The 25588-nt window shown below is 33.6% G+C and overlaps 1 protein-coding gene, 1 long non-coding RNA gene and 1 other non-coding gene across 3 annotated transcripts; 1 reads left to right on the top strand and 2 right to left on the bottom strand.

Annotated features, from left to right (window-relative positions):
* Positions 1–1231: 1231 nt before the first annotated feature.
* LOC114189317 lies at positions 1232–1336 on the bottom strand. The gene has a single exon (XR_003605621.1). It is a non-coding gene; the product is annotated as a small nucleolar RNA Z279/snoR105/snoR108 (small nucleolar RNA).
* Positions 1337–3311: 1975 nt separating this feature from the next.
* Positions 3312–12640, bottom strand: LOC114188018. The gene is made up of 2 exons (XM_028076495.1): positions 12383–12640; positions 3312–5472 (listed from the first exon to the last, which is right to left on the bottom strand). Exon 2 carries the CDS (start codon positions 5369–5371, stop codon positions 3542–3544), a length of 1830 nt encoding a protein of 609 aa, XP_027932296.1. The 5' UTR covers positions 5372–5472; positions 12383–12640; the 3' UTR covers positions 3312–3541.
* Positions 12641–13444: 804 nt separating this feature from the next.
* On the top strand, positions 13445–25588 carry LOC114187315. The gene is made up of 5 exons (XR_003605236.1): positions 13445–13523; positions 13648–13749; positions 21497–21566; positions 22175–24942; positions 25336–25588. It is a non-coding gene; the product is annotated as an uncharacterized LOC114187315 (long non-coding RNA).

Genomic DNA, 25588 nt, shown 5'->3' with positions numbered 1-25588 from the left:
TTGGCTCATTAGGTGAATTGCTAAGCACAATTCATTTTATTATAATCTAGAGAGTTAGTGGTTGTTAGGTCGTTTGGCGAGTTTGGTCTTACTTGACAAATTATTTTGTTATAAGCTTATAATACTTGCTCATTAGACGAGTCAAACTTCTTGCTTAACGAATTTTTTTAATTAAAATTCAAAGTACTCAGAAGGGATTGATTGATGAGTGAGTCAAGTGTTTGTTAGACTAATATATCTTTACAAATATTTTATTGGACGAATAATTAAACAAGCCTTAATATTTGAAAACCTTAAAATTGTTACACTAGAAGAGCTTAAGTGCTCACTAAGTGATAGGAAAAATATTGTATATAAAAGTCAATTGTTGAGATTTAAAATAAAAATATGCGAGATAGTGATAAAATAAAACTAAAGCACATATCATAATCTATAGTGAGACGTTGATTTGATATATATTTGATGTAAATGTAGTTGTTTTCTAGAAAAAATGTTTTCTTTAGATGTTGTATTGTATAAAGATTTTAAGAATGAGATTATTCTGATTCTAGTGATAATGAACTCACATCACATAAAAAAGATATTGAGTAATGAAATTCGATAGATATTTTTATTACTTACTTACTGTGTAAACAAATAATCATGCCTAATAAGGCATAAACTCTATGGAAGATTCTAGGATGAAATCTCATTATATGTGCATTTGCGATGGAAGTATAATAGATGTGAAACTTTTGATCTTGATGATAGTAAATCACTGGATATAAAACATTTGATTTTAATTGTTTGTGATCAATGTTTTTTACATGATTATATGTGATGTGAAATGATTAAATTAAAATATAAAATATTTCAAAAACTACTAATTTATAAAAATAAATTTACCATATTTTGATGTCTGTATGCCAAATATAACTACAAATGATAATATGATATTTGGGAAAACAATATGGTATTCAATAATATTATAAATTTAAGAAAGAATAATTTACTTTAATATATATATATATATATATATATATATATATATATTCTTAATTCTGAATTTTAATTGAACATAACCAACAGAAACATATTTATGAATTACAAAATAAACTACTAATATTGTACCATCAAAGGTCTTAAAATAATAATACAAATATTTTAAAACAACAATATAAATTTTTAAAATAAAAATTCTAAAATAAATGTTACAAATAAATATTTGTAATAAACTTATCCTCCTGGCATAGGGATCAGAATAAAAATTGGAGGGTGCTCAACTGTCGTAACCAGGCTTTGGGGCAAACACCCAACTCGCATAAACTTTGCGAGCCCAAACCACTCCTCATATCCCATTAACTGCCTGAAGGATCATACCTTAACAATTTCATCTTAGCTATTTATATAAAAGAAGTTAGTTTTATTTCATATTGTGTTACGATGTGGGACTTAAGTCATACCCAGACGATCTATTTAGCATTCCAGGTTGAGGAAACTCACTTTCGTCTAATATCAATCTACTACTGATTTATCCAACTTTCCATTTGGATGACTAAGGCTTTGCGCTAAAACGTTAGTTCAGATGAGTTTCCCGTAAATGGGGACCAGGTATTTATGCGATGAAGGATTTGATGGTATTTATAGTGTAAGTATAATAGTGTAGTGCTCCGGTTAAATATAAAATTTCATCTTATGAATATGTAATATGTTCAATAAAATGCAAAGTATCGATGCAACACTCCAAATTTAGTTAGAAAATCATACCAATGGTACAGAACTTATATATTATACCTATAGTACAATATATAAGTTATGTTCTTTGTTGTGTTGGTAGTACCAGATAATTTGAAGAATTATATTTCTGTATAGAATAATTCAATCCATGAAAATACTAACCTTTTCATTGGTTTTATTCATTATGATTCTGTTTTAATGATGTATATATGGTGTTCTTGTTTTGAAGGTTACAATTTATTACTGTAAAAGCTGGCAGCAGAACAATAATGGCGCTTTGATCACTGTACCCATGACCAAAAAAGACAATGGTGATCCCATTCTTCTTACATTTTAATGGGATAAGGAAGATTGTGTTTCCTAGTACATGTTTGGTATGATCCAATGTGATTTACACTATACTGCACACTGCATTGCATGCCTGCATATCGTGATCAATTGTATGTGCAATTCATCAATTGTGAAAATGGATTGCTCTGACTTATTTCAACTTATTTAAGTTCTCTCATCGTGTTTGGTTCGATAAGAAAAAGTGAAAGCAAAAATATTCTGTGAAGACATTTTATTAGAAGTAATGCTATTGACCTTACTACTACTTATAAACAAAACCCACACTGCACGTGGTTCTATCGACATGTATTAAATTAGATGCAAAAAATATGAAGAGTGGCTAACTTAATTGATAAAAGTCTAAAACTACCAAAATGACCATCATTTGATAGTGTCAGAGCTTAAGAGGACTGTTATTTGATTCTGCAAAAGCTAAAATAAATACATTTATAAACACAACTACCCTAACTTTGATCTGGTCATATTTCTGTCATGTGCACCTGCGAACTGTGATGTGATCACATCTTCTGAAGGATTGCTCTCTCCTTTTTTGACTTTGACAGAAGATGCTCTTGTTGCCCTAATGATAACAAAAAATAAACGAAGATGTGGTGATTGGGAAAATGAAATGCCACCGTTGAAATTATGTGGCTGTAAACCAGCACAGAACGAAGTCTGCTCAGTAAATAATTAATGCGCTTTGCTACCAAAGCAGATGAACTTCAATGCATGCAGACTAGGAATAAGAAAACCTAGGTAGTAGCTGCAATTTATCCAATCCAACCGTTATAAAAGCAATTCAGAAAACATAACATAATATATATATATATATATATATATATATATATATATATATATATATATATATATATATATATAAAGATGCACTGGGCAATAACTACCAAGAACTGGCCAGATGGGAAGCAATTAGAATCAAATCTCTAGTAACATCTTCCATACACCGTTCGGCCAGAAGAGAAAAAACATCGAAGTATATATGGATTTCTCGTGTAAACGCCATTAAAAATGTGTTACCATGGCAGTACCTAACTCTGTAGATCAGTTTTCTTGGCCTAACCATTCCGCTAGAGTGAATGTCTTTCCAAATCAATAAAGAAATATATGTAACATTTCAAGACAACCAAGAGAACTACAATTGAAAGATTGAAAATCAAGAAGAATTTTGATTAAAAATGATATCTACCAGTTCAGATTACTTTCCCCAACTTTTCGTCGTGAAATTATGATACAATATAGAGACCAGATTCAAACCGGCAAGCCAATTTTCTAACATTAATCAATTATTACGCCAAATGAGAAAACAGGGATACAGACAGGTCGCCAACATTTTACGAAAACCTTGGCAAAAACTAATGGATTCTTATTTTGTCATTGACAGGTTCAGAATACATTTAAATTACAATACAGACAACATTACTTCTATTGCAGAATGTCCCTGAAACAAAAAGATATTTCAAACAAGTAAGCAAATTTTTCAAATGGGCATTGTGCATTTCTTTTGAGAATGTCCTAACATGTGACAGCGGCCACATTGGACAACTCTTTTGGGACGCTTAAAATTCTCCACTCGTAGAACCTTCTTTTTAGGCCTCCCAGGTGGCCGGCGAGTCTTTGGTGGGTGGATTATAATATCAACCCTTGCCCCTCCTCCACCTTCAGCTCCTTCTCCCTGATCTCTCCATTGGCTCTTATCTGGTATAGGATTAATCATCTGAGAGTAGGTCATTCTGTAACTCTGTACAGTGAAGCATGGTTCAGCAAACATATGGGCATTGTGTCCACAAGAGATAAGTGCAGCAGCAGCATGGGCACAAGGTAATCCATACAGCTGCCAACGGCGACAAGAGCACTCACGACTCCGTATATCTACAATATTGGTCCTCTCAGTGGACACAATTTCAAACTCAACTTCATTTGCCCGGAGAACTTGATAGCAATGAGCATCGGCAATTGCCTCCAAAATTCGCTTCTCCGCTGATGGTACAAGAATTGATGTACACCTCATGCCCATATCCTGCCGATCACTAAACCAAGATACCATCTGCTGGCGGATGTGTTCCATCATCTGAACTATAGGGAGCTCATGACATTCAAGGGCCCAGTTATACAATAATTCTGTTACTCCAAGTGTGAAATGGCCATATCGAACACCATCAAAGTATGCCACAGCCCAAAGATAGGGAGGAAATTGTTGAAACCATGATATAACGTCTTGTGAAATTTCCATCATCTCAGTAATCTTGCTTTCAAATTCAGCAGCAGTAAGCGCATAAACAGCATTCCAAAAGATGTTTACCAACTTTGTGTTTTTAAATGTATCACGAAAATTTTCACTGACAAAACGCAGACAGAAACCGTGTGAAGCACTGGGAAAATGTGTTTCTACCGCCTCCACCAAGCCTCTTTGCCTTTCAGATAGTATTGTCAGCCTAGGCATGTTTTCTGTGTTCACTCCTAGAAGTTTGCGTAACTCTGACATGAACCACATCCAATTATCATCACTTTCAGTATCAACAACAGCAATAGCCAAAGGAAACAGCGCATCATCTGCATCAACAGCTGCAGCACAAAGCAGTGTACCTAGGTACTTTCCTTTAAGATGTGCTCGGTCAAGTTCTACAAGTGGCCTACAAGCATTTATAAACCCATAAATTGATGCACGATAAGAAATAAACAGTCTTTGAAAACAATTTTCTTGTCCAGTGGCAACAACAGATGCAATGCTACCAGGGTTGGTTTTCCTTATTTGTTCGCAGTAAGCAGGGAGAAGACGGTAACCCTCTTCAAATGTCCCATGAAGGGCAGCCATGCTACGTTCCTTCCCCCGCCAAGCTTGCATGTAAGAAACAGCAACTCCATGCTGATCACGAATATCTTGCAGTATTTCCCTTGGTTTGTATTGTGGATTATCTCGAATGCGTGCTTCAACAGATCTTGCAACCCAACCTACTGATGCCTGCTGATGATGAAGATTCTGAACTCCCTCACAAGTATGCTCTCCTTGTAGTGTTCTTACAGTAAAAGTTGGAACACCAGGACACTTTGCAACATGGACACGCCATGGGCACCCTTCTTTGGAGCATTTTGCTATAAAACGACTGCGATCAGACTTAACTATCCGAAGATCAAAATGCATAGCAATGGCAATATCTTTCAGTGTTCTTCGGCAGGTTTCCACATCTGGAAACTCTTGCCCAATGACTAATGGCTGCTCTGCTACAGTAACAGTACTAACAGATGTGTTGTCTAAAACTAAAGAATGATTAGCCATATATCCAGCAAAACAAGGAAAAAGCAATGTCATTTGACTCTACGGGTTTCCATCATATTTGTGAATTATCAAGGGCTTCCAAGGATGGGAACTGAAAAATGTCATTATATCAAACTTCCGACTAACTAATGATTCTGCAATAAATAAAAGAAAGAATGGTTAAATTTTATATACAGTTCAGAATGAAAAGTCACTGAAACAAAATGGAAATTTGGGATTGCTGTACCAGTCAAACACATACAAGCTGTAAATACAGTAAGTAGCTAACTGATAATAAATGTTCAATAATTAAATTATTCAAATGAAAATAATTGCAGAAGGAGGAAAAAGTGAAAAGACCCATCAGAAGACTTAGAATATATAAATCTACAAACTTATGCACTAATGCAGGAGTTTTTAAATACATTATATCTTGCTCAATCTGAACATTGTGAGGCTGCCTACAAAAGGGGAGTTGCAGAAGTAGAACATTGAACTCTGGCATAAAATCAATAAGTTCTTTGATATTATAAGTAACCAAAGGAACATAATTTGAAACTAAGCACTTCTTCATGAAATAAAATTAGGAAAAGGAGATGCCACGATAGTGCCCTAGTCCAAGATAGGGGAAGCTCCCGAACTCAAAGAACACTTACAACCTATCATTCCAAGGTAATGAGTGGGAGCTTGAGCCTATAACCTATCAAATACAAGACTTTGTCTTACTCCACTTGACCAACACCTCGAGAATTGAACTAAGTCTTTTTTTATTAGTATTCTTGAAGAGATTTCAGATAAATGAAACAGTGAAAAAACATCTCACTGTTACTGTTTTACTACTGTTTATATAAGAAGATAGTAAGTAGAATACAAAGGGTCAAGGCCCAGTCCTAACCCCTAACCCTAAAGAAAGGATCCCATACATGATAAATAAAAATACTACATCTCAACACTCCCCCTCAAGCTGGAGCATATAGATCATATGCTCCAAGCTTGGAACATATAAATTGAATTCTAGGCCCTCTTAAAGATTTAGTCAGAATGTCTGCAAGTTGTTCATTAGAGCCGACAAACTCTGTAACAAGATCCTTGGATAGTAATTTCTCTCTAACAAAATGACAATCAATTTCTATATGCTTTGTTCTCTCATGAAACACCGGATTGGAGGCAATGTGAAGGGCTGCTTGGTTGTCACAATATAACTTCATCTGCTCATTTTCACAAAATTTCAACTCTTGAAGGAGTTGTTTAATCCATACTAGTTCACATGTAGCTAGAGCCATAGATCGATATTCCGCCTCTGCACTAGATCGAGCAACAACACTTTGTTTCTTACTTTTCCAAGATACAAGGTTCCCTCCAAGGAATACACAATACCCTGTGGTAGATCTTCTATCAATTGGACAACCAGCCCAATCTGCATCACAATACGCTTCAACTTGAGTACTTCCCTTGTTCTCATACAACAATCCTTGTCCTGGGTTCCCTTTTACATATCTGAGAATGCGAATCACAGCATTCCAATGATCAATGTGGGGATTTTGCATAAATTGACTAACAACTCCCACTGGATAAGAAAGATCAGGTCTTGTTATAGTAAGGTAGATGAGTTTTCCAACCAACCTTCTATACCTCTCTGGATCTGAGAAAAGTTCACTTTGATCTCTTGTTAATTTTTGATTTGAGTCCATAGGGCTATCAATGGGCTTGCAATTTGTCAGACCTGTTTCTTCCAAAATATCAAGAGCATATTTTCTCTGTGCAATGATGACACCTTCTTTTGATTGCGCCACTTCAATACCAAGAAAATATTTAAGACGACCCAAATCTTTGGTCTGAAAGTGGCTAAACAAATGGTTCTTCAATTGAGCAATTCTAGTGATATCATTTCCTGTGATAACAATATCATCAACATAAACCATAAGATAAACACATTTGTCAGGAGAAGTATGACCATAAAATACTGAATGATCCGCTTCACAACGTTTCAATCCAAAATTTTGCACAACACGACTAAATTTACCAAACCAAGCTCGAGGAGATTGCTTCAAGCCATAGAGAGAACGATGCAACTTACAAACTAACCCAGACTCCCCCTGAGCAACAAACCCAGGAGGTTGCTCCATGTATATCTCCTCTTCCAGATCACCATGAAGAAAGGCATTTTTAATGTCCAACTGATACAGAGGCCATTGGCGAATGGCAGCCATAGCAAGGAAAAGACGAACAGAACTTATTTTAGCCACAGGAGAAAAAGTATCACAATAGTCAAGACCGTAAACCTGAGTATACCCCTTAGCGACGAGACGGGCTTTGAGTCGGTCTACAGCGCCAGTCGGACCAACCTTAATAGCGTAGACCCATCTACAGCCCACAGACTTCTTACCAGGAGGAAGAGAGACAAGTTCCCAAGTCCCACTGTGTTCAAGTGCCTGCATTTCATCAATCATGGCTTGTCTCCATCCAGGATGACCAAGTGCCTCATCAACATTCTTAGGAACCTTAATGGTAGACAAGGAGGAAACAAAAGAGAAATATGGAGGAGACAAACGATGATAACTCAAAAAGTTATAAATAGGATGTGGATTACGAGTAGAGCGAGTACCTTTCCGAAGGGCAATAGGCCAAGTGTGATCGGAGTCAAGAGAAGATGAAGAGGATGAAGGATCCATGATTCGAGAATCTGGTGGAGAAGGATTTGAGTCACAGGGGTCTTCAGGCAAGGAAGGAGTCACTGGAGTGCGACGCTGATATGTGAGAAGAGGTGGTTGAACAATGTCATTGGCATTTTGAGGTTGAGTTTCAGGAAGAACCAAGGGATCACAGGATGGTAAAGGAAGGACTTGTTGAATAGATGAACTCTCCTCCATGGAGGACAAGAAAAAAGGTGTGTCCTCAAAGAATGTAACATCAGCAGACATATAATACCTTTTGGTTGAGGGAGAATAACATTTATACCCTTTCTGAAGGCGAGAATATCCCAAAAAGACACACTTAATAGCCTTTGCAGAAAGTTTATCAAGACCTGGAGAGACATTATGAACAAAACAAGTACATCCAAACACACGTGGAGAAACACGATACAAAGGATCATTTGGAAAAATTATCGAGTGAGGAATTTTATTTTCAATAGAAGAAGAAGGCATCCTATTGATTAGAAAACAAGCAGTGAGGACTGCATCTCCCCAATGATGAATAGGAACATTGGTATTCAACATGAGAGAGCGTGCAGTTTCGATAAGGTGTCTATTCTTTCTTTCGGCTATGCCATTTTGTTGTGGAGTATGAGGACATGTTGACTGATGTAAAATTCCTTGGGAAGATAAAAATGAGGAAAACGCAGCAGAAAAATATTCCTTAGCATTATCACTTCTGAGAATTTTAATTGTCTTCCCAAATTGGTTCTTAATTTCATTAAAGAAGGACACAAATATGGATAAAAGTTCCGATCTTTCTTTCATTAGATAAACCCAAGTACATCGAGAGAATTCATCAATGAACGTTACAAAATAGTTAAAACCAAAAGAAGTGACACGACTTGGTCCCCAAACATCAGAATGAACAGTAGAAAAAGCAAAATTACATCGTGTCTCAGACTTTTTAGGGAAGGAAGATCTAACATGCTTTCCTAACTGACACGATTCACAATCTAAGGCTTGAATGTGTTGGAGACTCGGAACCATCATCTTCAACTTAGACAAATTTGGGTGACCTAAACGATCATGCAAAAGTTTTGGGGATGAAGTTGCAAAACAAGATACTGAGGAGCTTGGTTTTAGGAAATAAAGTCCCCGTGACTCATGTCCTTCTCCAATCAGACGACCCGTACCATGTTCCTGTATAGCAAAGGAATTAGCAGTAAAGGTTACAGAACAATTTAAGGAACGAGTCAATTGACTCAAAGAGATTAAATTGTAAGGACAATGAGGAATGTACAAAACAGAGTTTAAATTTAGTGAAGGTGATAAAGAAACTTTGCCAATTCCTTGAGATGCCACTTTGGATCCACTTGCAACAGTAATAAAATGAGGACTTTTGGGAGAGGAAATGGAGGAAAATGAGGAAATGTTACCAGAGACATGATCTGAGGCACCTGAGTCAAGAATCCATGGACTAAGACCTTCCACAGATTGAGAGATGCATGCAGTTGACATTGAAGAGGATGGGCCAGGATTGTTGGATTTCTCAGATTTGTACCTCAAGAATTCTTGGTACTCTTCATCAGAAATTCTAGATTCTGAATGATCAGACTTGGACACATGAGCAGCTTTATCGGGAAAACCATGTAAGGAATAACACTTGTCTTGGGTATGGCCCATTCTATTACAATATGAGCATTGAGGACGCCCACTTCGACCACCACGTCCTCCACGGTTGCTCCGACCTCCTCCTCTTCCTCGTGGTGCTACCATTGCTGATGTTTCAAAAACATCAGTTGAACTTTCATCTTTGACCAATGTAGGTACACGAAGAAGTCTAGTAACTAAGTTGTCCATCGAAGGGATTTGATCACCGGCTAAAACTTGATCACGCACATGATCAAAAGTTGAGTGTAGGCTCCTCAGAATTAAGACCATGTAAAACTTATCAAGTTTTTTGTTGATATCTTCTAATGAATCAGCCACAAAAAAACTCTTCAATTCTTCTACTGCAGCCCTAGCCTTTCCGATATGAGAAACCATATCATGATTGATTTGTTTGAGTGAGGCTACTCTTTGAGTTGCATCAAAGAGGCGTTGAATGTCGTTAGCAAAAATATCTTGTGCCCTTTTCCAAAAAGAGAAGCATGTCTTGTAAGGTCTCAAAATGTCTAAGACCTCTTGCTCAACTGATTGCCATAAAACAGCACACAACTGAAAATCCAATTTCTGCCACTTAGGTTTCTCTTCCTCTGAAATATTAGAGACCTCTTTTTCAAGATGATCATGATAACCTTGACCAAGAAACCACAACTCCACCGAAGCTGACCAAGAGGAGTAATTTTTCCAGTTCAGTTTCGCAGAGGTAATAATAGGAGTAGCTGATAGAGAGGGAGACATTCCACCCGTAGAAGCCATTAAAAAAAAAACTTAACTTTTGAGAAGAAACCCTAGGGTCAAGATATGGTCACCGAAACAGAGAACCAAGAGCAGATATAAGACCAGGAGGCTCCGGCGAGACGAACGACGGTGGCGCGGCGCGATTCCGGCGCCGGGAAGGCGGCGCGTGGTGTACACGCGCGTGAAGGTCGCCGGAGAGAAGCGGAGCGTGGCGGCGCGTGCGGAGGTTTCCGGGGACGTGACTTGCGGGGATGGGTTGCGCTCCTCGAGGCGCACCTAACCCTGACTTCGCCGGAGTATACTCGCCGGCGGCGACGGCGGCGACGGCGGACGGCGCGGCGGACGGCCGCGGCGGACAGTTGCGGAAGACGGCGGACGATGACAGTCACTGTGACAAACAGTGAAGACGAACCAGACTCATGTTCTGGCTCTTGATACCATCTTGAAGAGATTTCAGATAAATGAAACAGTGAAAAAACATCTCACTGTTACTGTTTTACTACTGTTTATATAAGAAGATAGTAAGTAGAATACAAAGGGTCAAGGCCCAGTCCTAACCCCTAACCCTAAAGAAAGGATCCATACATGATAAATAAAAATACTACATCTCAACAAGTATGAAAATCAATTGATTTGGTTAATCGATTTCCAATCATTATGATTTCAAAGTTTTGTAAAACCCACCATACGTGAGTCTGCATAACTCAATACAAGGAAAAGATTACACAAATGAAACAAGACATGAGTGCAACATGCTACAAAGAAACAGACAACAAAATAATTAGAAGATGATTCTAGTTCTCTATCCCTCTAACTTAATTTTGTTGGAAGCCTTCTCTTTCATGTTCTTATTAATATGAGAGATGATGAAAATGATATATTTAAGGTGCCAGTGAAAGGGGATTGAAATCAAACATTACCTGAATGATACAATTGTAGGATTATATCTAAATTTTATTTTAGTGCCATAATCACAATTCAAAGGTTGACCAGACACTAATGGTTGCTGGTGAAAAAGATGTCTGTATCAGAAACCAAAAAAATGTTAATTTTAATCTGTGGTTGCTATGGAACTCATTCAACTGCATTTATCCACAACACAAACTGCATTGTTTCTACACCATCATGTAATTGATTATAGCCTATGGAAAAATCCACATTTCTGAAGAATACTACTTTGAGTATGCCACTTTTGCAAATGACCTGCCTAAACATCCCAAATGGTTGATTGGTCCTGCACACAGTGCCAGTGATCAATTCATAAAAGCTTGTTGCCTGCACAGGACCACTTCATCGTGTTTACATTCTCAGGAAATATAAGATGACATCACCGTAGCCGGAAGCTCCTTTAAAACAAACCAAAACAGAACAAAAACCCAGTGAGCTCTAATCGGTCTACCCCTCTCAGGCACTAAAACAAATAACACTTTCATCTCTGTACTTAGCAGTAGTAACTGCGCCTATTTGGATCCAGAAACTGAGGTTATGGGTTTTTATTTGCTCCTGTATTTCATATGATGATTCTCTTTTGAAGAAGCAAACAGCGCCAACGTACAAAACAGTAGCATAAAACCCACGTATAACATAGTCTCTTGATAACATATCCGAGAGATTCGTATTCAAGCTTCAAATGAAGGCGTCACACTCAGGAAACAAGGACCACATTGCTCACCTAGGTCATACATCAAACCACGACCGCAACTGCTAACACTCCTTTCGGATCCAAACATTTGCAATCAGGAAAATTCAATTTCTGAATTCGTAATCTAAATTTCGTAAACTACGAGGTCGGATTTCCCTTTGGTTTAGGCAATTCAGAGAAAGCGACCAATATAGAGACAGCAGTATTTAATAAAATTGATTTTTATTTTTGGCAGAAAGGAAATCGAAACATCCCGAAGCAGAAAGCTAATTGGGGATATGAAGCAAAGCAAGAAGTGGAGGAAGGAAGGGACTTCGGCTGAAAACATGCGTAGACAATTATTGGGAAAAGAAAAAAAAGAAAAAACAGAGAGAGAAAGAGTACCTTAGTTCGCTTACACTTGTTGGTGTTTGAAATTCACGGTTTGTGCTACAGTTGTTGCTGCTGTTTCTCCTTTTCCTCCTTCTCCTTCTTCTTCTTGTCGTGGTTTTAGCTTCGGCCTCTTGAATTTGAGGAGATGGTGGACCGTAGTAAAACAAATTTCTGTTTCTTTTTGTTCTTCTCTGCTTTTGTTTTCCTTTTCTTTTTCTTTTTCTTTGATTTCCGTTCCAGAGTAGGGTACTACAAATTTGCAAAAATGTTTTTATCTACTATCATTTTTCTTATTTCAAGTGCTACCACACATGACTCATTTTTATATTATTAACTAGTGTTTTGAACCCGTGCCTACGCACGGGTCATTCATGTTTTATTGATTAATTTTGTTTAAATATTTTACATGTAATTATTAAGATATCTATAATCTATTAATAATGATAATAATAATAATAATTAGAATAATAATTATAATAATAATAATAATAATTAGAATAATAATAATAATTAGAATAATAATGATAATAATAATAATAATCTATAATAATAATAAAGAAGATTTCCTCTTTTATGTCCACATTTTAAAATATCAATTTTACTCTTTAAAATATAATTATTTATTAAATTTTTAAAAATTGACTGTTATTTTTATAAATTTTTTTCTTTATTTATCAACAATTATTCTCTAATATTTTTTATATATTTTATTTTATTTTTAATAAATATAATTTTAATTGACCGTTATTTTTATAAAAAAAAAATTCTTTATTTATTAATAATTATTTTCTCATTTTTTATATATTTCATTTGATTTTTAATAAATATAATTTTATTTTATATATTAACTTAATAATACTATATTATAAACACCTATTAATATAATATCACGCATATTTAAAATATTGTACACAGGTACTGTCGCTAGTAATTAAAATAATAATAATAATTATTATTATTAATATGTGGAGGCTAGTAATTAGAATAATAATAATATTATTAATAATATTAATGTGTGGACCCTAGTAATTAGAATAATAATTATTATTATTATATGGGTTTTGTCATTTGTATCCTCGTCAAAAGCTTAAGTTCAAACCTTCACTTCTTCTTTCATCACTTCAGCCGTCACAGAATCCTGGTAGCCAAAATGGTGAGTTTCCATTGATCAACCCTTTAACACTTTCTATCTACCTTGTGTGTTTCTGCATCTGGATTTTCTAGTTTTAATGAAATAATGTTTATTTGTTTTTGTTTTTTTCTGATCTTTGTTGCAGATTTTCAAGAGGTACATTGAGATTGGAAGGGTTGCTCAGATCAACTACGGCAAAGACTATGGGAGGCTAGTGGTCATTGTCGATGTCATTGACCAGAACAGAGTATGTCCTTTTCGTTTTTCTTTCTTTGATTTGGTGTTTTTTGGTTGAATTAGATTCATGGAGTGCGTGCCCTAGTGTTTATTTTGGTTTCTTGTGATGTTTGGGGTAAAAAAGAATCCTATTCTTTGATCTTGTTGTTGGTAAATTTCGGCATGAATTTCGTTGCTGGAATATTTGTTCTGATCCATAATTTTAGGTTTTTGGTTCTGTTGAGGCTGTTGGTTCTGCTTAGTTTTATGATAATTGGGTCGCAAGGCTTTCGCTATTTGTGCCTTAGAGCTTCAACTGAATTTAGGGTCTTGGTATCAATTTGGTATGCGACAATGCCAAATTCCGTTGTAGGTGTTAGAGTCGTTTACCCTATTTGTTTGATGGATGATTTCTTTATTGTTTTATTTCTATATTTTTTGTTAAGCCTATTTTTTCTTAATTGTATTTAAACTGGGTTATAGCAGTTAAGGCTTTGTTGTGTGTTGTATTTTTGTAGCATCAACTAATTTTGACTCTTTGTATCGATTTGGTTTTGTGATAATATATAATATATAATATCAAAGTCCTTTTAAAAGGAGTTAGAACAATCAATCTTGTTTTGGTTTCTTGTAACGTTTGGGGTAAAAAAGAATCCTATTCTTTGATCTTGTTGTTGGTAAATTTCAGCATGAATTTTGTTGCTGGAATATTTGTTCTGATCCATGGTTTTGGGTTTTTGTTCTGTTGAGGTTGTTGGTTCTGCTTAGTTATTTTAATTGGGTTGCAAGGCTTTTGCTATTTGTGCCTTAGAGCGTCAACTGAATTTAGGGTCTTGGTATCAATTTGGTATGCAATAATGTCAAATTCCGTTGAAGGAGTTAGAGTCGTTTACCCTGTTTGTTTGATGGATGATTTATTCTTTATTGTTTTATTTCTATAATTTTTGTTAAGCCTATTTTTTCTTAATTGTATTTAAACTGGGTTATAGCACTTAAGGTTTTGTTGTGTATTGTATTTTTGTAGCATCAACTAAGTTTTGACTCTTTGTATCGATTTGGTTTTGTGATAATATATAATATATAATATCAAAGTCCTTTTAAGAGGAGTGAGAACAGTCAATCCTGCTGATAACTTTAATATGTGAGTTTTAGTTGTATGATATAGGCTTTGTATGTTATAATCTATAATAATATATAAAAGATTTCATCTTTTGTGTGCACATTAGTAATTTTAGAAATAATTATTTATATGAAATTTTGTATTGTATTATATTAAATTCTGTATATAATATATAGTTTATTAAATGAGATTTTGGAAAGAAATAAAAAATAATAATAATTTGTGACATAATAATCTTCATATTGCTTAAAATCTGTATAACACTACGTTAAATTTAGTTTATATTACATTAAGAATTATAATTTGTAAGTGTATAAAAATAAGTCACGATATATAAACATTTAAGTGTATAAGTATGTAAAAGTAATTGTATAAAAAGTGAAATAGTAAATTTAAAATATATATATATATATATATATATATATATATATATATATATATATAAAAACAGCTTTCAAATCTCATTATTTAAATTGAAAGATTAAAATTACGTATCATGCGCATCCTTTGGTCTCCTTTCAAAAATGTAAAAAGCAAAACACCTCCCTCCATCTTGCTCGAATAAACGTCGCTGAAAGAATCACCCAATCCAAAAAATCTAGATTTCAGCAACTGGGAACGCATCATAAATGGAAGCAAGTCTATTATATTGGATTCTCAGGTTTTGATTTCTGATTTACTCGATTCTTCTCATGGTTTCTTTTGGTAAAGTTCTTTTCATATATTTTTAATATGCTTCGATCAATCTACTTTTTCCAAATTTTCAGAAAATATTAAGATGTTGGTAGGTATAAAAAACATAATTTTCACTTATTAATATATTTTATTTTTATTTTATTACTATATTACTGTTATTTTATTGACAATAATTATATTAATTTTTATTTAATATTTTTACACATATTAGAATAAGGGGATCTTTAAGTTTGTATAGGCATAAGACATGGTAAATGGTAAGTATATATAAACCAAACAAAGATTCATGAGCAAGAGATTTGAAAGACAGTCATAAATAGTCTAATGATGTGAATAAAATAACCTAAGGTTGAATAGAAGAGCATCATGTAGTGTTTGTTGGATGTTGGTAAATGTTGAAGTTGTTTAAAATTTTGTACCTGTAGAACAGAAAATGTCAATCAAGTTATATTAATGTTACACTATGCAAGATTAGTTTAGTTATTGGTGTGTACTTACTTGCTATAAATTTTGGAGAACTTCTTTGAAAACCACATTAGTTGTAGAGTCCAAAGCCCTTTTGTTGTTGTCATGAATAAGAATCTTTAATCCAGATTTGCTTTGAACCCTAGACACAGCAACATACAATTGTCCATGGCTAAAAACTGGTGTTGGTAAATATAGTCCCACTGAAGCTAAAGATTGACCTTGGGATTTGTTTATTGTCATAGCATATGATACCATGATAGGAAATTGTCTTCTAATAAGTTTAAAAGGCCATGGTGATTGTGATGGAGACATAGACATTCGCGGAATATATATTTCATCACCACTTGTGCTTCCTGTGATAACTTTTGCACCAATAACATGATTTGCTAGCCTTGTTATTATCAATCTACTTCCATTACACAAACCTTGAGTTTGATCCAAGTTCCTCAAGAGCATTATTGGTGTTCCAATTTTCAACTTAAGTTTATGGTTTGGAATACCTGATGTGGTTAATGAATTTAAAAACTCTGGAGTAATTTGATCAAAAGCATCGGCTTCTATTCCTTCAGAATTGTCTATTATATCAGAGCTAAGATACTCTTTTTGTTCTCCTGCAAAAATAGTCAATAAAAGTTATTGATATGGAATACTATTTTATAAATATGTATATCATTAAATAAAATAAATTTTAGGATATGTCATGTAAAAGTACCAGGTATTAATGATAAAACATAGTCATTGATTTGATCAACTGTTTCAATTCTGCTAGCCAATATTGCCCTGCATTGTAAGAAATTAAGATCTCTGAAGTTTTCAATTAATTCTGGATAAGTACTTGCAACTATTGCTTCAACAGGATCAACAAAGTTTGTGATTAGCAATTCTGGCGGGATTTGTATTTCAGCTATACCATCATTAGGTTCAAATAATTTACCATCTCCGAGTTTCACTATCCATTCAGAGAATTCTTGAATTTGTCTTGCATCGGATTTTTGTAACCCGTTTTGCAATAAACGCATATTCTTTGTCAGTGTTAATATCTGACATTGGTCCCAAAGATAGGAAGCATTAATTGTTGCATGAACAATATCTGATCTGTTTCCTCTAGGAATAACAGGTAGAATTTGCCTGAAATCACCTCCAAAAACTATTACTTTTCCACCAAATACAGAGTTAGATTTATTTTCTTTTCTCATTATATCATTCAATGTTCTGTCTAGTGCTTCGAAACAGAATTTATGTGCCATTGGTGCCTCATCCCATATAATTAACTCAGCCTTCTGTAATAATTCAGAAACCTCACTTCCTTGTTGGATATTACAAACTGAGGTATCTAGTGTTGGTACTGGAATCTTAAATTTTGAATGCGCCGTTCTTCCTCCTGGTAACAATAGAGATGCAATTCCACTTGATGCGACTGTTAAGACAATTTTTCGTTGACTACGCAAAGCTGAAGCCAATGTTTTCCACATGAATGTTTTTCCCGTCCCACCATAGCCATATAGGAAGAACATAGCTCCTTTTTTACTTGTCACTGCATGCATTATCTTCTCAAAAATTTGTCGTTGCTCATCTATATAGTTTGTGAAAATAAATTAATATTAGTCTATATTACTATAATAAAGTAATTTAGTAGGTAATATAGGATATTTGCAATGTATTATTATTACCAGTAAGCAAGTTGAAGTTTGATTGAAACTGATGTTTTTGATCCTCAATGTTATAATCAAGTTCAGCATAAATTAATCTATTTCCTAAATGACTTGTAACATAGTCATTAGGATAAGGCATGTATAGGTAGTCCTTCAAGCTCTTTCTGTTTATTTGGAGAAGGTTTTCTATCTCCAACAACGTTAAATTTTGTAGCTGGTCAACAGTTAGATGCAATTCTACATAAAAGAAAAAAGTTATAGGTTAGTACATGGAATATATAAAAATGTTTAACTCAAGAGTATAAGAGTTTTTGTACCTGGCAATCTCGCTATTTTTCTTTGATTATATTGAATGTCATCTGAAAGCCATTCCCAAGTCTTTTGCCAAAATAGTTGTGGATTATTGACACAATTAGACAATAATATAGTTACAAACAACTTTCTAAGATAATGTCCTGAACCCCAGTCCTTTGCTTCTTTAATAGCTTCAATATATTCTCTATCATCGGCTAAGAATCCTGAAGCAAAGCAAGCTTCTCTAAATGTGGGATATGTTATGTTATCAACAGTTTTGATGTCATCATAGGACGAAGGTCCCTTTACGACTGTTAGCATCCTCCGTAAATAAAAAAGCTCCCCAGTACTTGGTGGTACCCAAATAAGTCTTCCTATTGTATTTCCTCTTTGTCTAGGTTTCCAACATCTATTCTTCTTGACATAAACAAACTTGGAAGCAAATTGTGTGTATGTTAAATTTCTTGCCTCTTGGAATGTTTTGTTGCACTCCATCCAAGCTGTAAACATTGATTGTGAAACGCTTGGTTTAGAAATTATGTCATCAATGTCATCTTCATCTTTAAAATATACACCGTGCTCACCTTCAAGATGGAAAAAAAGTCTTTCCACTGCTGGATTTCTTCCATGAATAGGAAAAGAAAATATTCGCCAACATGCTTCACATGGAGAGATGTATCTACAATCTAAATATTGTTTGATCTCATCTAATGGTTGAGATAATGAGTTGGCTTGAGTGTCATTAGGAACAATAGCAGCTGTTATCCTGTCATATCCTTTGTTGATATATTTGAATAAGTACTTGATTGAAGTACTTTGATTACACCATTCAACATTAATATGTGCTTGATACTTTAGTAACAACATGGGATTATAAGGAACTACAAAACGATTGTCTAATGTGATATCATTCTTAACAATGTTACAACCATTGTCTCTTCTTCTATAATGAACAAAACCATCTTGGTTTATGACAGTTATTTCTTGAAATTTTTTTGGAAAAAATCGAGAACATCTTCCGTTTTTCATGCAAGGTGATGATTTATTAGACATACCACAAGGTCCGTGAAGCATATGATCTTTCACACAATTATACAACTGGGGATTTTGTTTGGAACATGGTATTTCAGCTGATATCACTTTATCTATGTCCTCTGCATTTGGATATTTGCTAGATGGATGCAAAAAAATAAGTAGATGAGCATGTGGTAATCCACGTTTTTGGAACTCAATGGTATACATGTCTGCAAAGAAAATTACACGCTCTAGTTAGAAACATTATGCATTATAATAATTACTTTGAATAACATATAACATTGAAACTTACATGCTATAACTCTACCCATCACGTGTTTTTTAGTCAAATCTTCCAGAAATTTATCAAACTTAATTTTAAAAATTCTAGATATTATATCTGGACGGTCTGATGGTGTCAAAGTCAATTCCTCCAATAATCTTGTTATTTCTGGCCAATTTGGATTGCAAGTAAAAGTTAGAAATAGATCTGGAAAACCAACATGGCTACAAATTGCCATTCCATCGAAATACAGTTGGTCCATAAATCTTCTACTACCAACAAAAGTTGATGGAAGCACAACCCTTTTTCCTTTGTCCGCTCCTTCATTATGTGAACTGGTTGTTGGTTGGGAAAGATTAATATATTTATCAACCCTCAACTTAGATTGATTGTTTCTGACAAATGATAGTCTCTCAGATTCTACCATTATATATCCATCTACCAGAAATTGTTGGAACAACCTTTTAGATCTTAACACAGTGCTTGCCTCTGATTGTCTAGTTTGAATTCGAAAACAAAACCATTCTCTTATAGTGAGTCGATTTCTTTTTTTATGTGTGCGGTCACGATGGGCAACATCTTCTCTATAGCCATCTTCTCCATAGGGAAACAATAAGGGATATTGATATCCTAAGTAACTTGGATGCAATTCGTTTATTCTTTGAAGCTTGCCACTTCTATTTTCCAGTATTATATCCCTAGGAGATGTTGTATCAACATCACCTACTATCAGTGCAGCTACTTCCGAAATCTTTGGTATATTATATATACGACCATCTTTAGCCCTGTCAGATATCAATCTTAGTTTCAAATCTTGATATGGTTGATCTTTATATCTATCTCTGGCCATCCGAAATGATTTTGTATGTACATTATGAGCATCCAACATATCTCTTAACTTTCTTACAATTTCAACATCAACCTTGTTTTCGTTCCTGCCATTACACATATGAATTCATAAATAAAAATATAGTTAACAACCATACTATGACGAAAGTTAATGCTCTTATTTTGTTTACCATTATGTGTTAAGCATATAATGTACAAAGTGAGAAATGGTTAGAAGAAGTATAGAATTAAAAAGAGCATTTTACCTTAAAAATTTCATTCTGTTATGTATTTCATTCTCAGTGTCATATATGTATAGTTGAGCAAACTTAGGTAGTTGTCCTGGCAGTGGTAATAAGCTTCCTATTCTGTGACATGATTGTCCTTGTATTCTCAAATTTGGAGGTCCTTTTCCATTGTTGAATGAGTTATCAAGCTTTGCCCCAGGGGAAGTGAATGCAAACATCATGTTGTATGCTCGGATGTTTTGCTGGTAATTCTTACTATCTGCAAAGTTACTACTAAATAGAAGATGTTGTAGTAGAGATGGAGGTTCTTTTAAGAGTGGGAGTTGAACTTTGCCATTACCACAACATAGTTGAAACTTTGGATTAGCAGCATTTCTATGTTTCATTATTCTTTCCTGGTACCACATATAAGCTTTGCAATGATGGCATTGGAAAATAGGATTGCCTATATCTGAATAACCTTCAAAGGATTTGAAATTTGTTTTAGCTAATTATATTAAAAGATTGAATATAACTTAACTTCAAAGTAATGAACTAATGATTTATTTTTTACTTGAATTTGTTATGCTCTGTATTTGTTCTCTTGAAAGTATTTCTTCTTCATCATCACCAGAATTATTGTCAAATATCTCATCTATTCATATGTGAAAACATCATCATGAGATAAAATTATACATATATAATAAATGTAATCAATAGAAACAATAATGCATATGACAATTAATGTATATGAGTAAGTTACCTTGGGATTGAGCATTGACAGTTGGAGCAAGATAATTCTGAAATTTATGAACTTCATCTAATCCATTAAAAGCATTTGATTGACTTTCTCCAATAAATGTTGTAGTGTTTTTTGTTTTTGTTTCTTGAGATGCATTTTCTGTAGGAGATCTGTCCAAATTCATTTTTTGTTGTTTGGGACACTTTGTCGCATTCTTAGTTGTATTTTTCTTTTCAATTAGAATATTCTTTCTTTTCAACCTTGCCTTTGCAGATAATTGCTTCTTTATGTTATTTCTGGTGTCCATAGAGAGTTGAAAATGTCTGAAATTGTTATATTTGCATTATAAATTTATAATTCAATGTTGATTGATAGCTAAAATTTGAAATTGTTGTTCTGAACAAAGAGAGAAAAAATGCTTACCCAAATTTTCTTTGATTTTTGTAATTCACAGTGGTAGAGAAGATGAATTTGAGAAGATGAATTTGAAATCTGAAACTCTTTGAATGGACAAAGGAAAAAAGGTAACTCTTCTTCTCTCCATATGATAGTTGATAGTGGACTGAATACTAATTAAAAAAAGTGAATATAGGAATTGTGAACTTTTTGTAGAGGTCACTCTTGTATAACTGAATATGGCAGTTGATAATATGAACAATTTGTGAGAAGATTCTAAAAGTATAGGCAGTTGATAAGTATGGGAATGGGCAGTTTATAAGTATGGGCAGTTGAAGGTCACTATTGTCGTTTGATTAGTGTTTCTATAATTATTATTTTATTGAAAGAAGCGAGTTTGTTGGTGGTTATTATTAAGTTGCTAATAAGTGATCTTTCTCCACTTTCTTAATGATATTGATATTGAATTGCAATTTAATTTCATGAGAAGTGACTCTGGAGGCCAATATTGAGTTTAAGGAATGCAGAACTGGTATACAATTTTATGACTATTACGCATAGATCGTTACACATGGTTGATAATTACATTTAATTTATAAACACCTATAACATTTTTTATATCGATGATTCTCTTTATGAGTGAGATGTGTATTGATTTAGCCTAGTTTATATCATGTTTTTGTCATGAGATGTGTATTGATTCTCTTATGTAGTGATTCTTAAACATGTATTGCAGGAGCATTTGGTGAATTTGCTACTGGGATTGGAAACAGTGATGTTGGTTTTGTTTTGGGAATTAGGAAGCTTATGTTCCAGGTATACTTAAGATTATGTGTGCAGTTTAATACTTAAGATTATGATTGATTAAGTAACAACTGTTGTGTGCAACACTGGAATGAATATTATCTTTTTGCACCCCTATTAGCTGGCAAGGAAATTTACTTTGCTAATTATTAAATCTCCTTCCGTGTCAAATAAAATATCTTGCTAAAAGAATACATTCTGTGTCAAATAAAATATCTTGCTAAAAGGTAATTATTTTTTTTAATTTTAAACTTTATTCATGACTAATACTTGAAATCAATCTTGTTGTATTTTTACCATTCAAGAATAAACGACTAATATTTTATCCACAAAATACTTGTATTTAAAATAATATGTTGGTCATTCAAAAAGTAAAACACAACCATAACAAAGATAATCTTACTCATAATTTAAAAAGTACAAAACATAACCATAACAAAGATAACCCTTCTCATAATTTAATTTTTCTCCTTTTTGACTGTCTTGCTCATCTTGGTAGTTGACATTTGAGCATTTTTTAATTCTTGTGATAATTGATTATCATTGTCAATATCTGAACACAATCTCTTGCATGGAGTTACAGAAAATGATGTATTTGGATCATGATTTGTTGATCCACAAAAACTTTCCTACAAAAGTAAAGAATATATATAAGGTCCTATTATATGATGTAATAAAGAGGAAATAAAAACGATATATCAATATACTTACAATACAAGTTTCTGTATCAGCTCCTAAATCATAAATTTCACTCAATTGTCCACTATGCTGAAATTAGAAGAAATTATTATATTAGATGCACATAATACATATACTAATGGCAGTATAAAATTAAAATAATATTATATATGATATATATTTCATAAAATGTTATGATAAAAATGTGATAGTCATTATACCTGTTCAGGTTGGAGTTGACCTTTAATTTCCTCAATAATTTCAACATCATTAGAAACTTTCATAACTGACATAGATTTGCTCCGTGATTGAACTTTAACCTTAAATGCCAAAGTACACCCTAAAATTACATCTAAATCATTTGGAAAGCATTTGGGATCATCCTCACCAACCTAACGTTAAAATATAAAGATGTTAGTAAATAGAAATAGTTTTAGTATATTGTAAATATTTATATATAAACAACAAAAGTTAAAAGGTAGGCTAATAACCTCAATCATAGACTTTCTCAAATTTGCAGCTGACATTCCGATAATCGATGCACAATCTTGATCCCAAAAAACAAAGTTAGCATAATCCTTTCCATAACAAACTTGAACTTCCAACTTGTACCTAAAGAGTAAAATTTATTAATAACATTTAATTTCACATGATAGTATTTAAATATGATTTTAAATTAAGTAATTGTCATAATATATTAATGTACTAACTTGAGAACAGGATTGTCATTGTATTTGTCACATTTATTGCACTTGAAAGCACCTACTTGATTAGTTTTTTTGTTACAGTGCGTGCATGCAAAATAACTCCAACCATCATCACTTAAATTAAATTTAATTGTAGTACCCACAGTAACACAAGTCATCTCCTATTAAAATAAGCCAACAGAAAAGTCAGAATAATCTTAATTATTTGAAATCATGTATCATAATTAATATGTACTTCATACACACCTCTTTTATGGCATTAATCTCTGAGATACTTTTCACTGTCGCTTTAAACATAAATCTTTCTTGTTTGCTATACTGGGAAGATGTAGGCATTTGAGTTTGATGTTGACTTTGACTAATCTCGGACAAAGGCATTCTACCAAATATCATACAAATAATTATACATTAACATATATATATATATATAATTATCACCCTTCATTATGTTAATTTGACCCATGTACAATAAATATAAATATAAGAATACAAATTCACACATACTCTATATATTTCTCCTTGAATTCCCTTATCTCTGGTATATCATCATCCGTAAACAACTTAGACCCATGCCATGAGTTAGATATTGAAACAGGCCATGTTCCTAAACATATGTTATAATTCAATAATTATTTAAGTAATTGAAACATTGTTCATATATAAGTGAATGAAACATTGAATTACCTGATGGTGCTTTGATCTTTGCTTGAGTCAAAATGACTATTGTTGTATCAGAATTTTGTTTTTCGTTCCAATGGCTTAAAAATTTGGTTGCATAGTTATCCCATAGGGTGCATCCAATTACACTACCACTACAAATTCATGAAGTAAACCACATTAAATAATTATTGTTGCAGCTCCAATTTCTGAAAAACCTAATATTAATTACCTTAGATCCATGACATTAAAGAACACACAGTTTGAGTTGAGTCTATTTTTAACATTGTCCACAGCCCCAATTATATCTTAGAATCATGACACCAAACTCATTAGTTAGCATAACATAACCGTGTTTAGAGTAATGAGTAATAAGTAGAGAAATATAATATAGGCTTACCAATCAAGATATCAGTAGTAGAGTAGGTTCCATCTACAATTTCCTTTATACTTTTGAAATTGTACACTCTGATAGGCACATTTGCAATTTCTTGCGGCTTAATAGCTGTTGCACCAATGAACATTAATTTATAGGGGTGTTCACACACTTTATATTGTCCTTGGTTCTTTAGGATTTTGAAATTGTGCATAACATAAGTTTGACCCTCGATCAATTTATCCTCCCACAGCCCTACATCTTCCTTCTTAACAAAAGCAGGTATGATATTACCCTACATGCATCATAGTAGTGATTGTGAATAATACATAATACATATTATATAAATGCATCATAATGATATACCTTATGGTCCACCAGAATCATCTGAATATGCTTAGTAGAATCACGATTTTGAACAATCCATAAATCAGTTATTCTAACACCAAGCTTTAACGTTTCTCGCTTGCCATCAATATCATTTATTAGATCAAATTTCTTGGCCATGTACTGTAAACAAATCAAACACTATATTATTAGAAAGTCAAACACAACTTCTAAAAAAAGTAAGAAAATATAACATACATGAAATGAAAATTAATAAGCAAAAAATAAAATCCAAATTTGAAACCCTTGCTCTGGATAGAAAAAAAGAATGGCATCTACTGCATGCAGGCTTGTACATTTGTATGGCGGAGATACTCGACTGATAGGGAGAGGAACGAAGTAGCGTGTTGTTGATAGAACAAGGTATGAAGTAGCTCGACATTATAAAAGGAGAGGGGTTGGCTGGCTTCCCTACTTCGTCTTCTATCTTTCTTTTTCTTTGATTTCCGTTCCAGAGTAGGGTACTACAAATTTGCAAAAATGTTTTTATCTACTATCATTTTTCTTATTTCAAGTGCTACCACACATGACTCATTTTTAT

The sequence above is a fragment of the Vigna unguiculata genome, chromosome 6, assembly GCF_004118075.2.
Source record: "Vigna unguiculata cultivar IT97K-499-35 chromosome 6, ASM411807v1, whole genome shotgun sequence".
Classification (NCBI taxonomy): Eukaryota; Viridiplantae; Streptophyta; class Magnoliopsida; order Fabales; family Fabaceae; genus Vigna; species Vigna unguiculata.
This window is presented reverse-complemented; position numbering and strand designations above follow the sequence as displayed.

Bases quoted from the DNA above. Each gene is read 5' to 3' on its own strand.
- LOC114188018 (XM_028076495.1), bottom strand. From the start codon at position 5,371: ATGACATTGCTTTTTCCTTGTTTTGCTGGATATATGGCTAATCATTCT.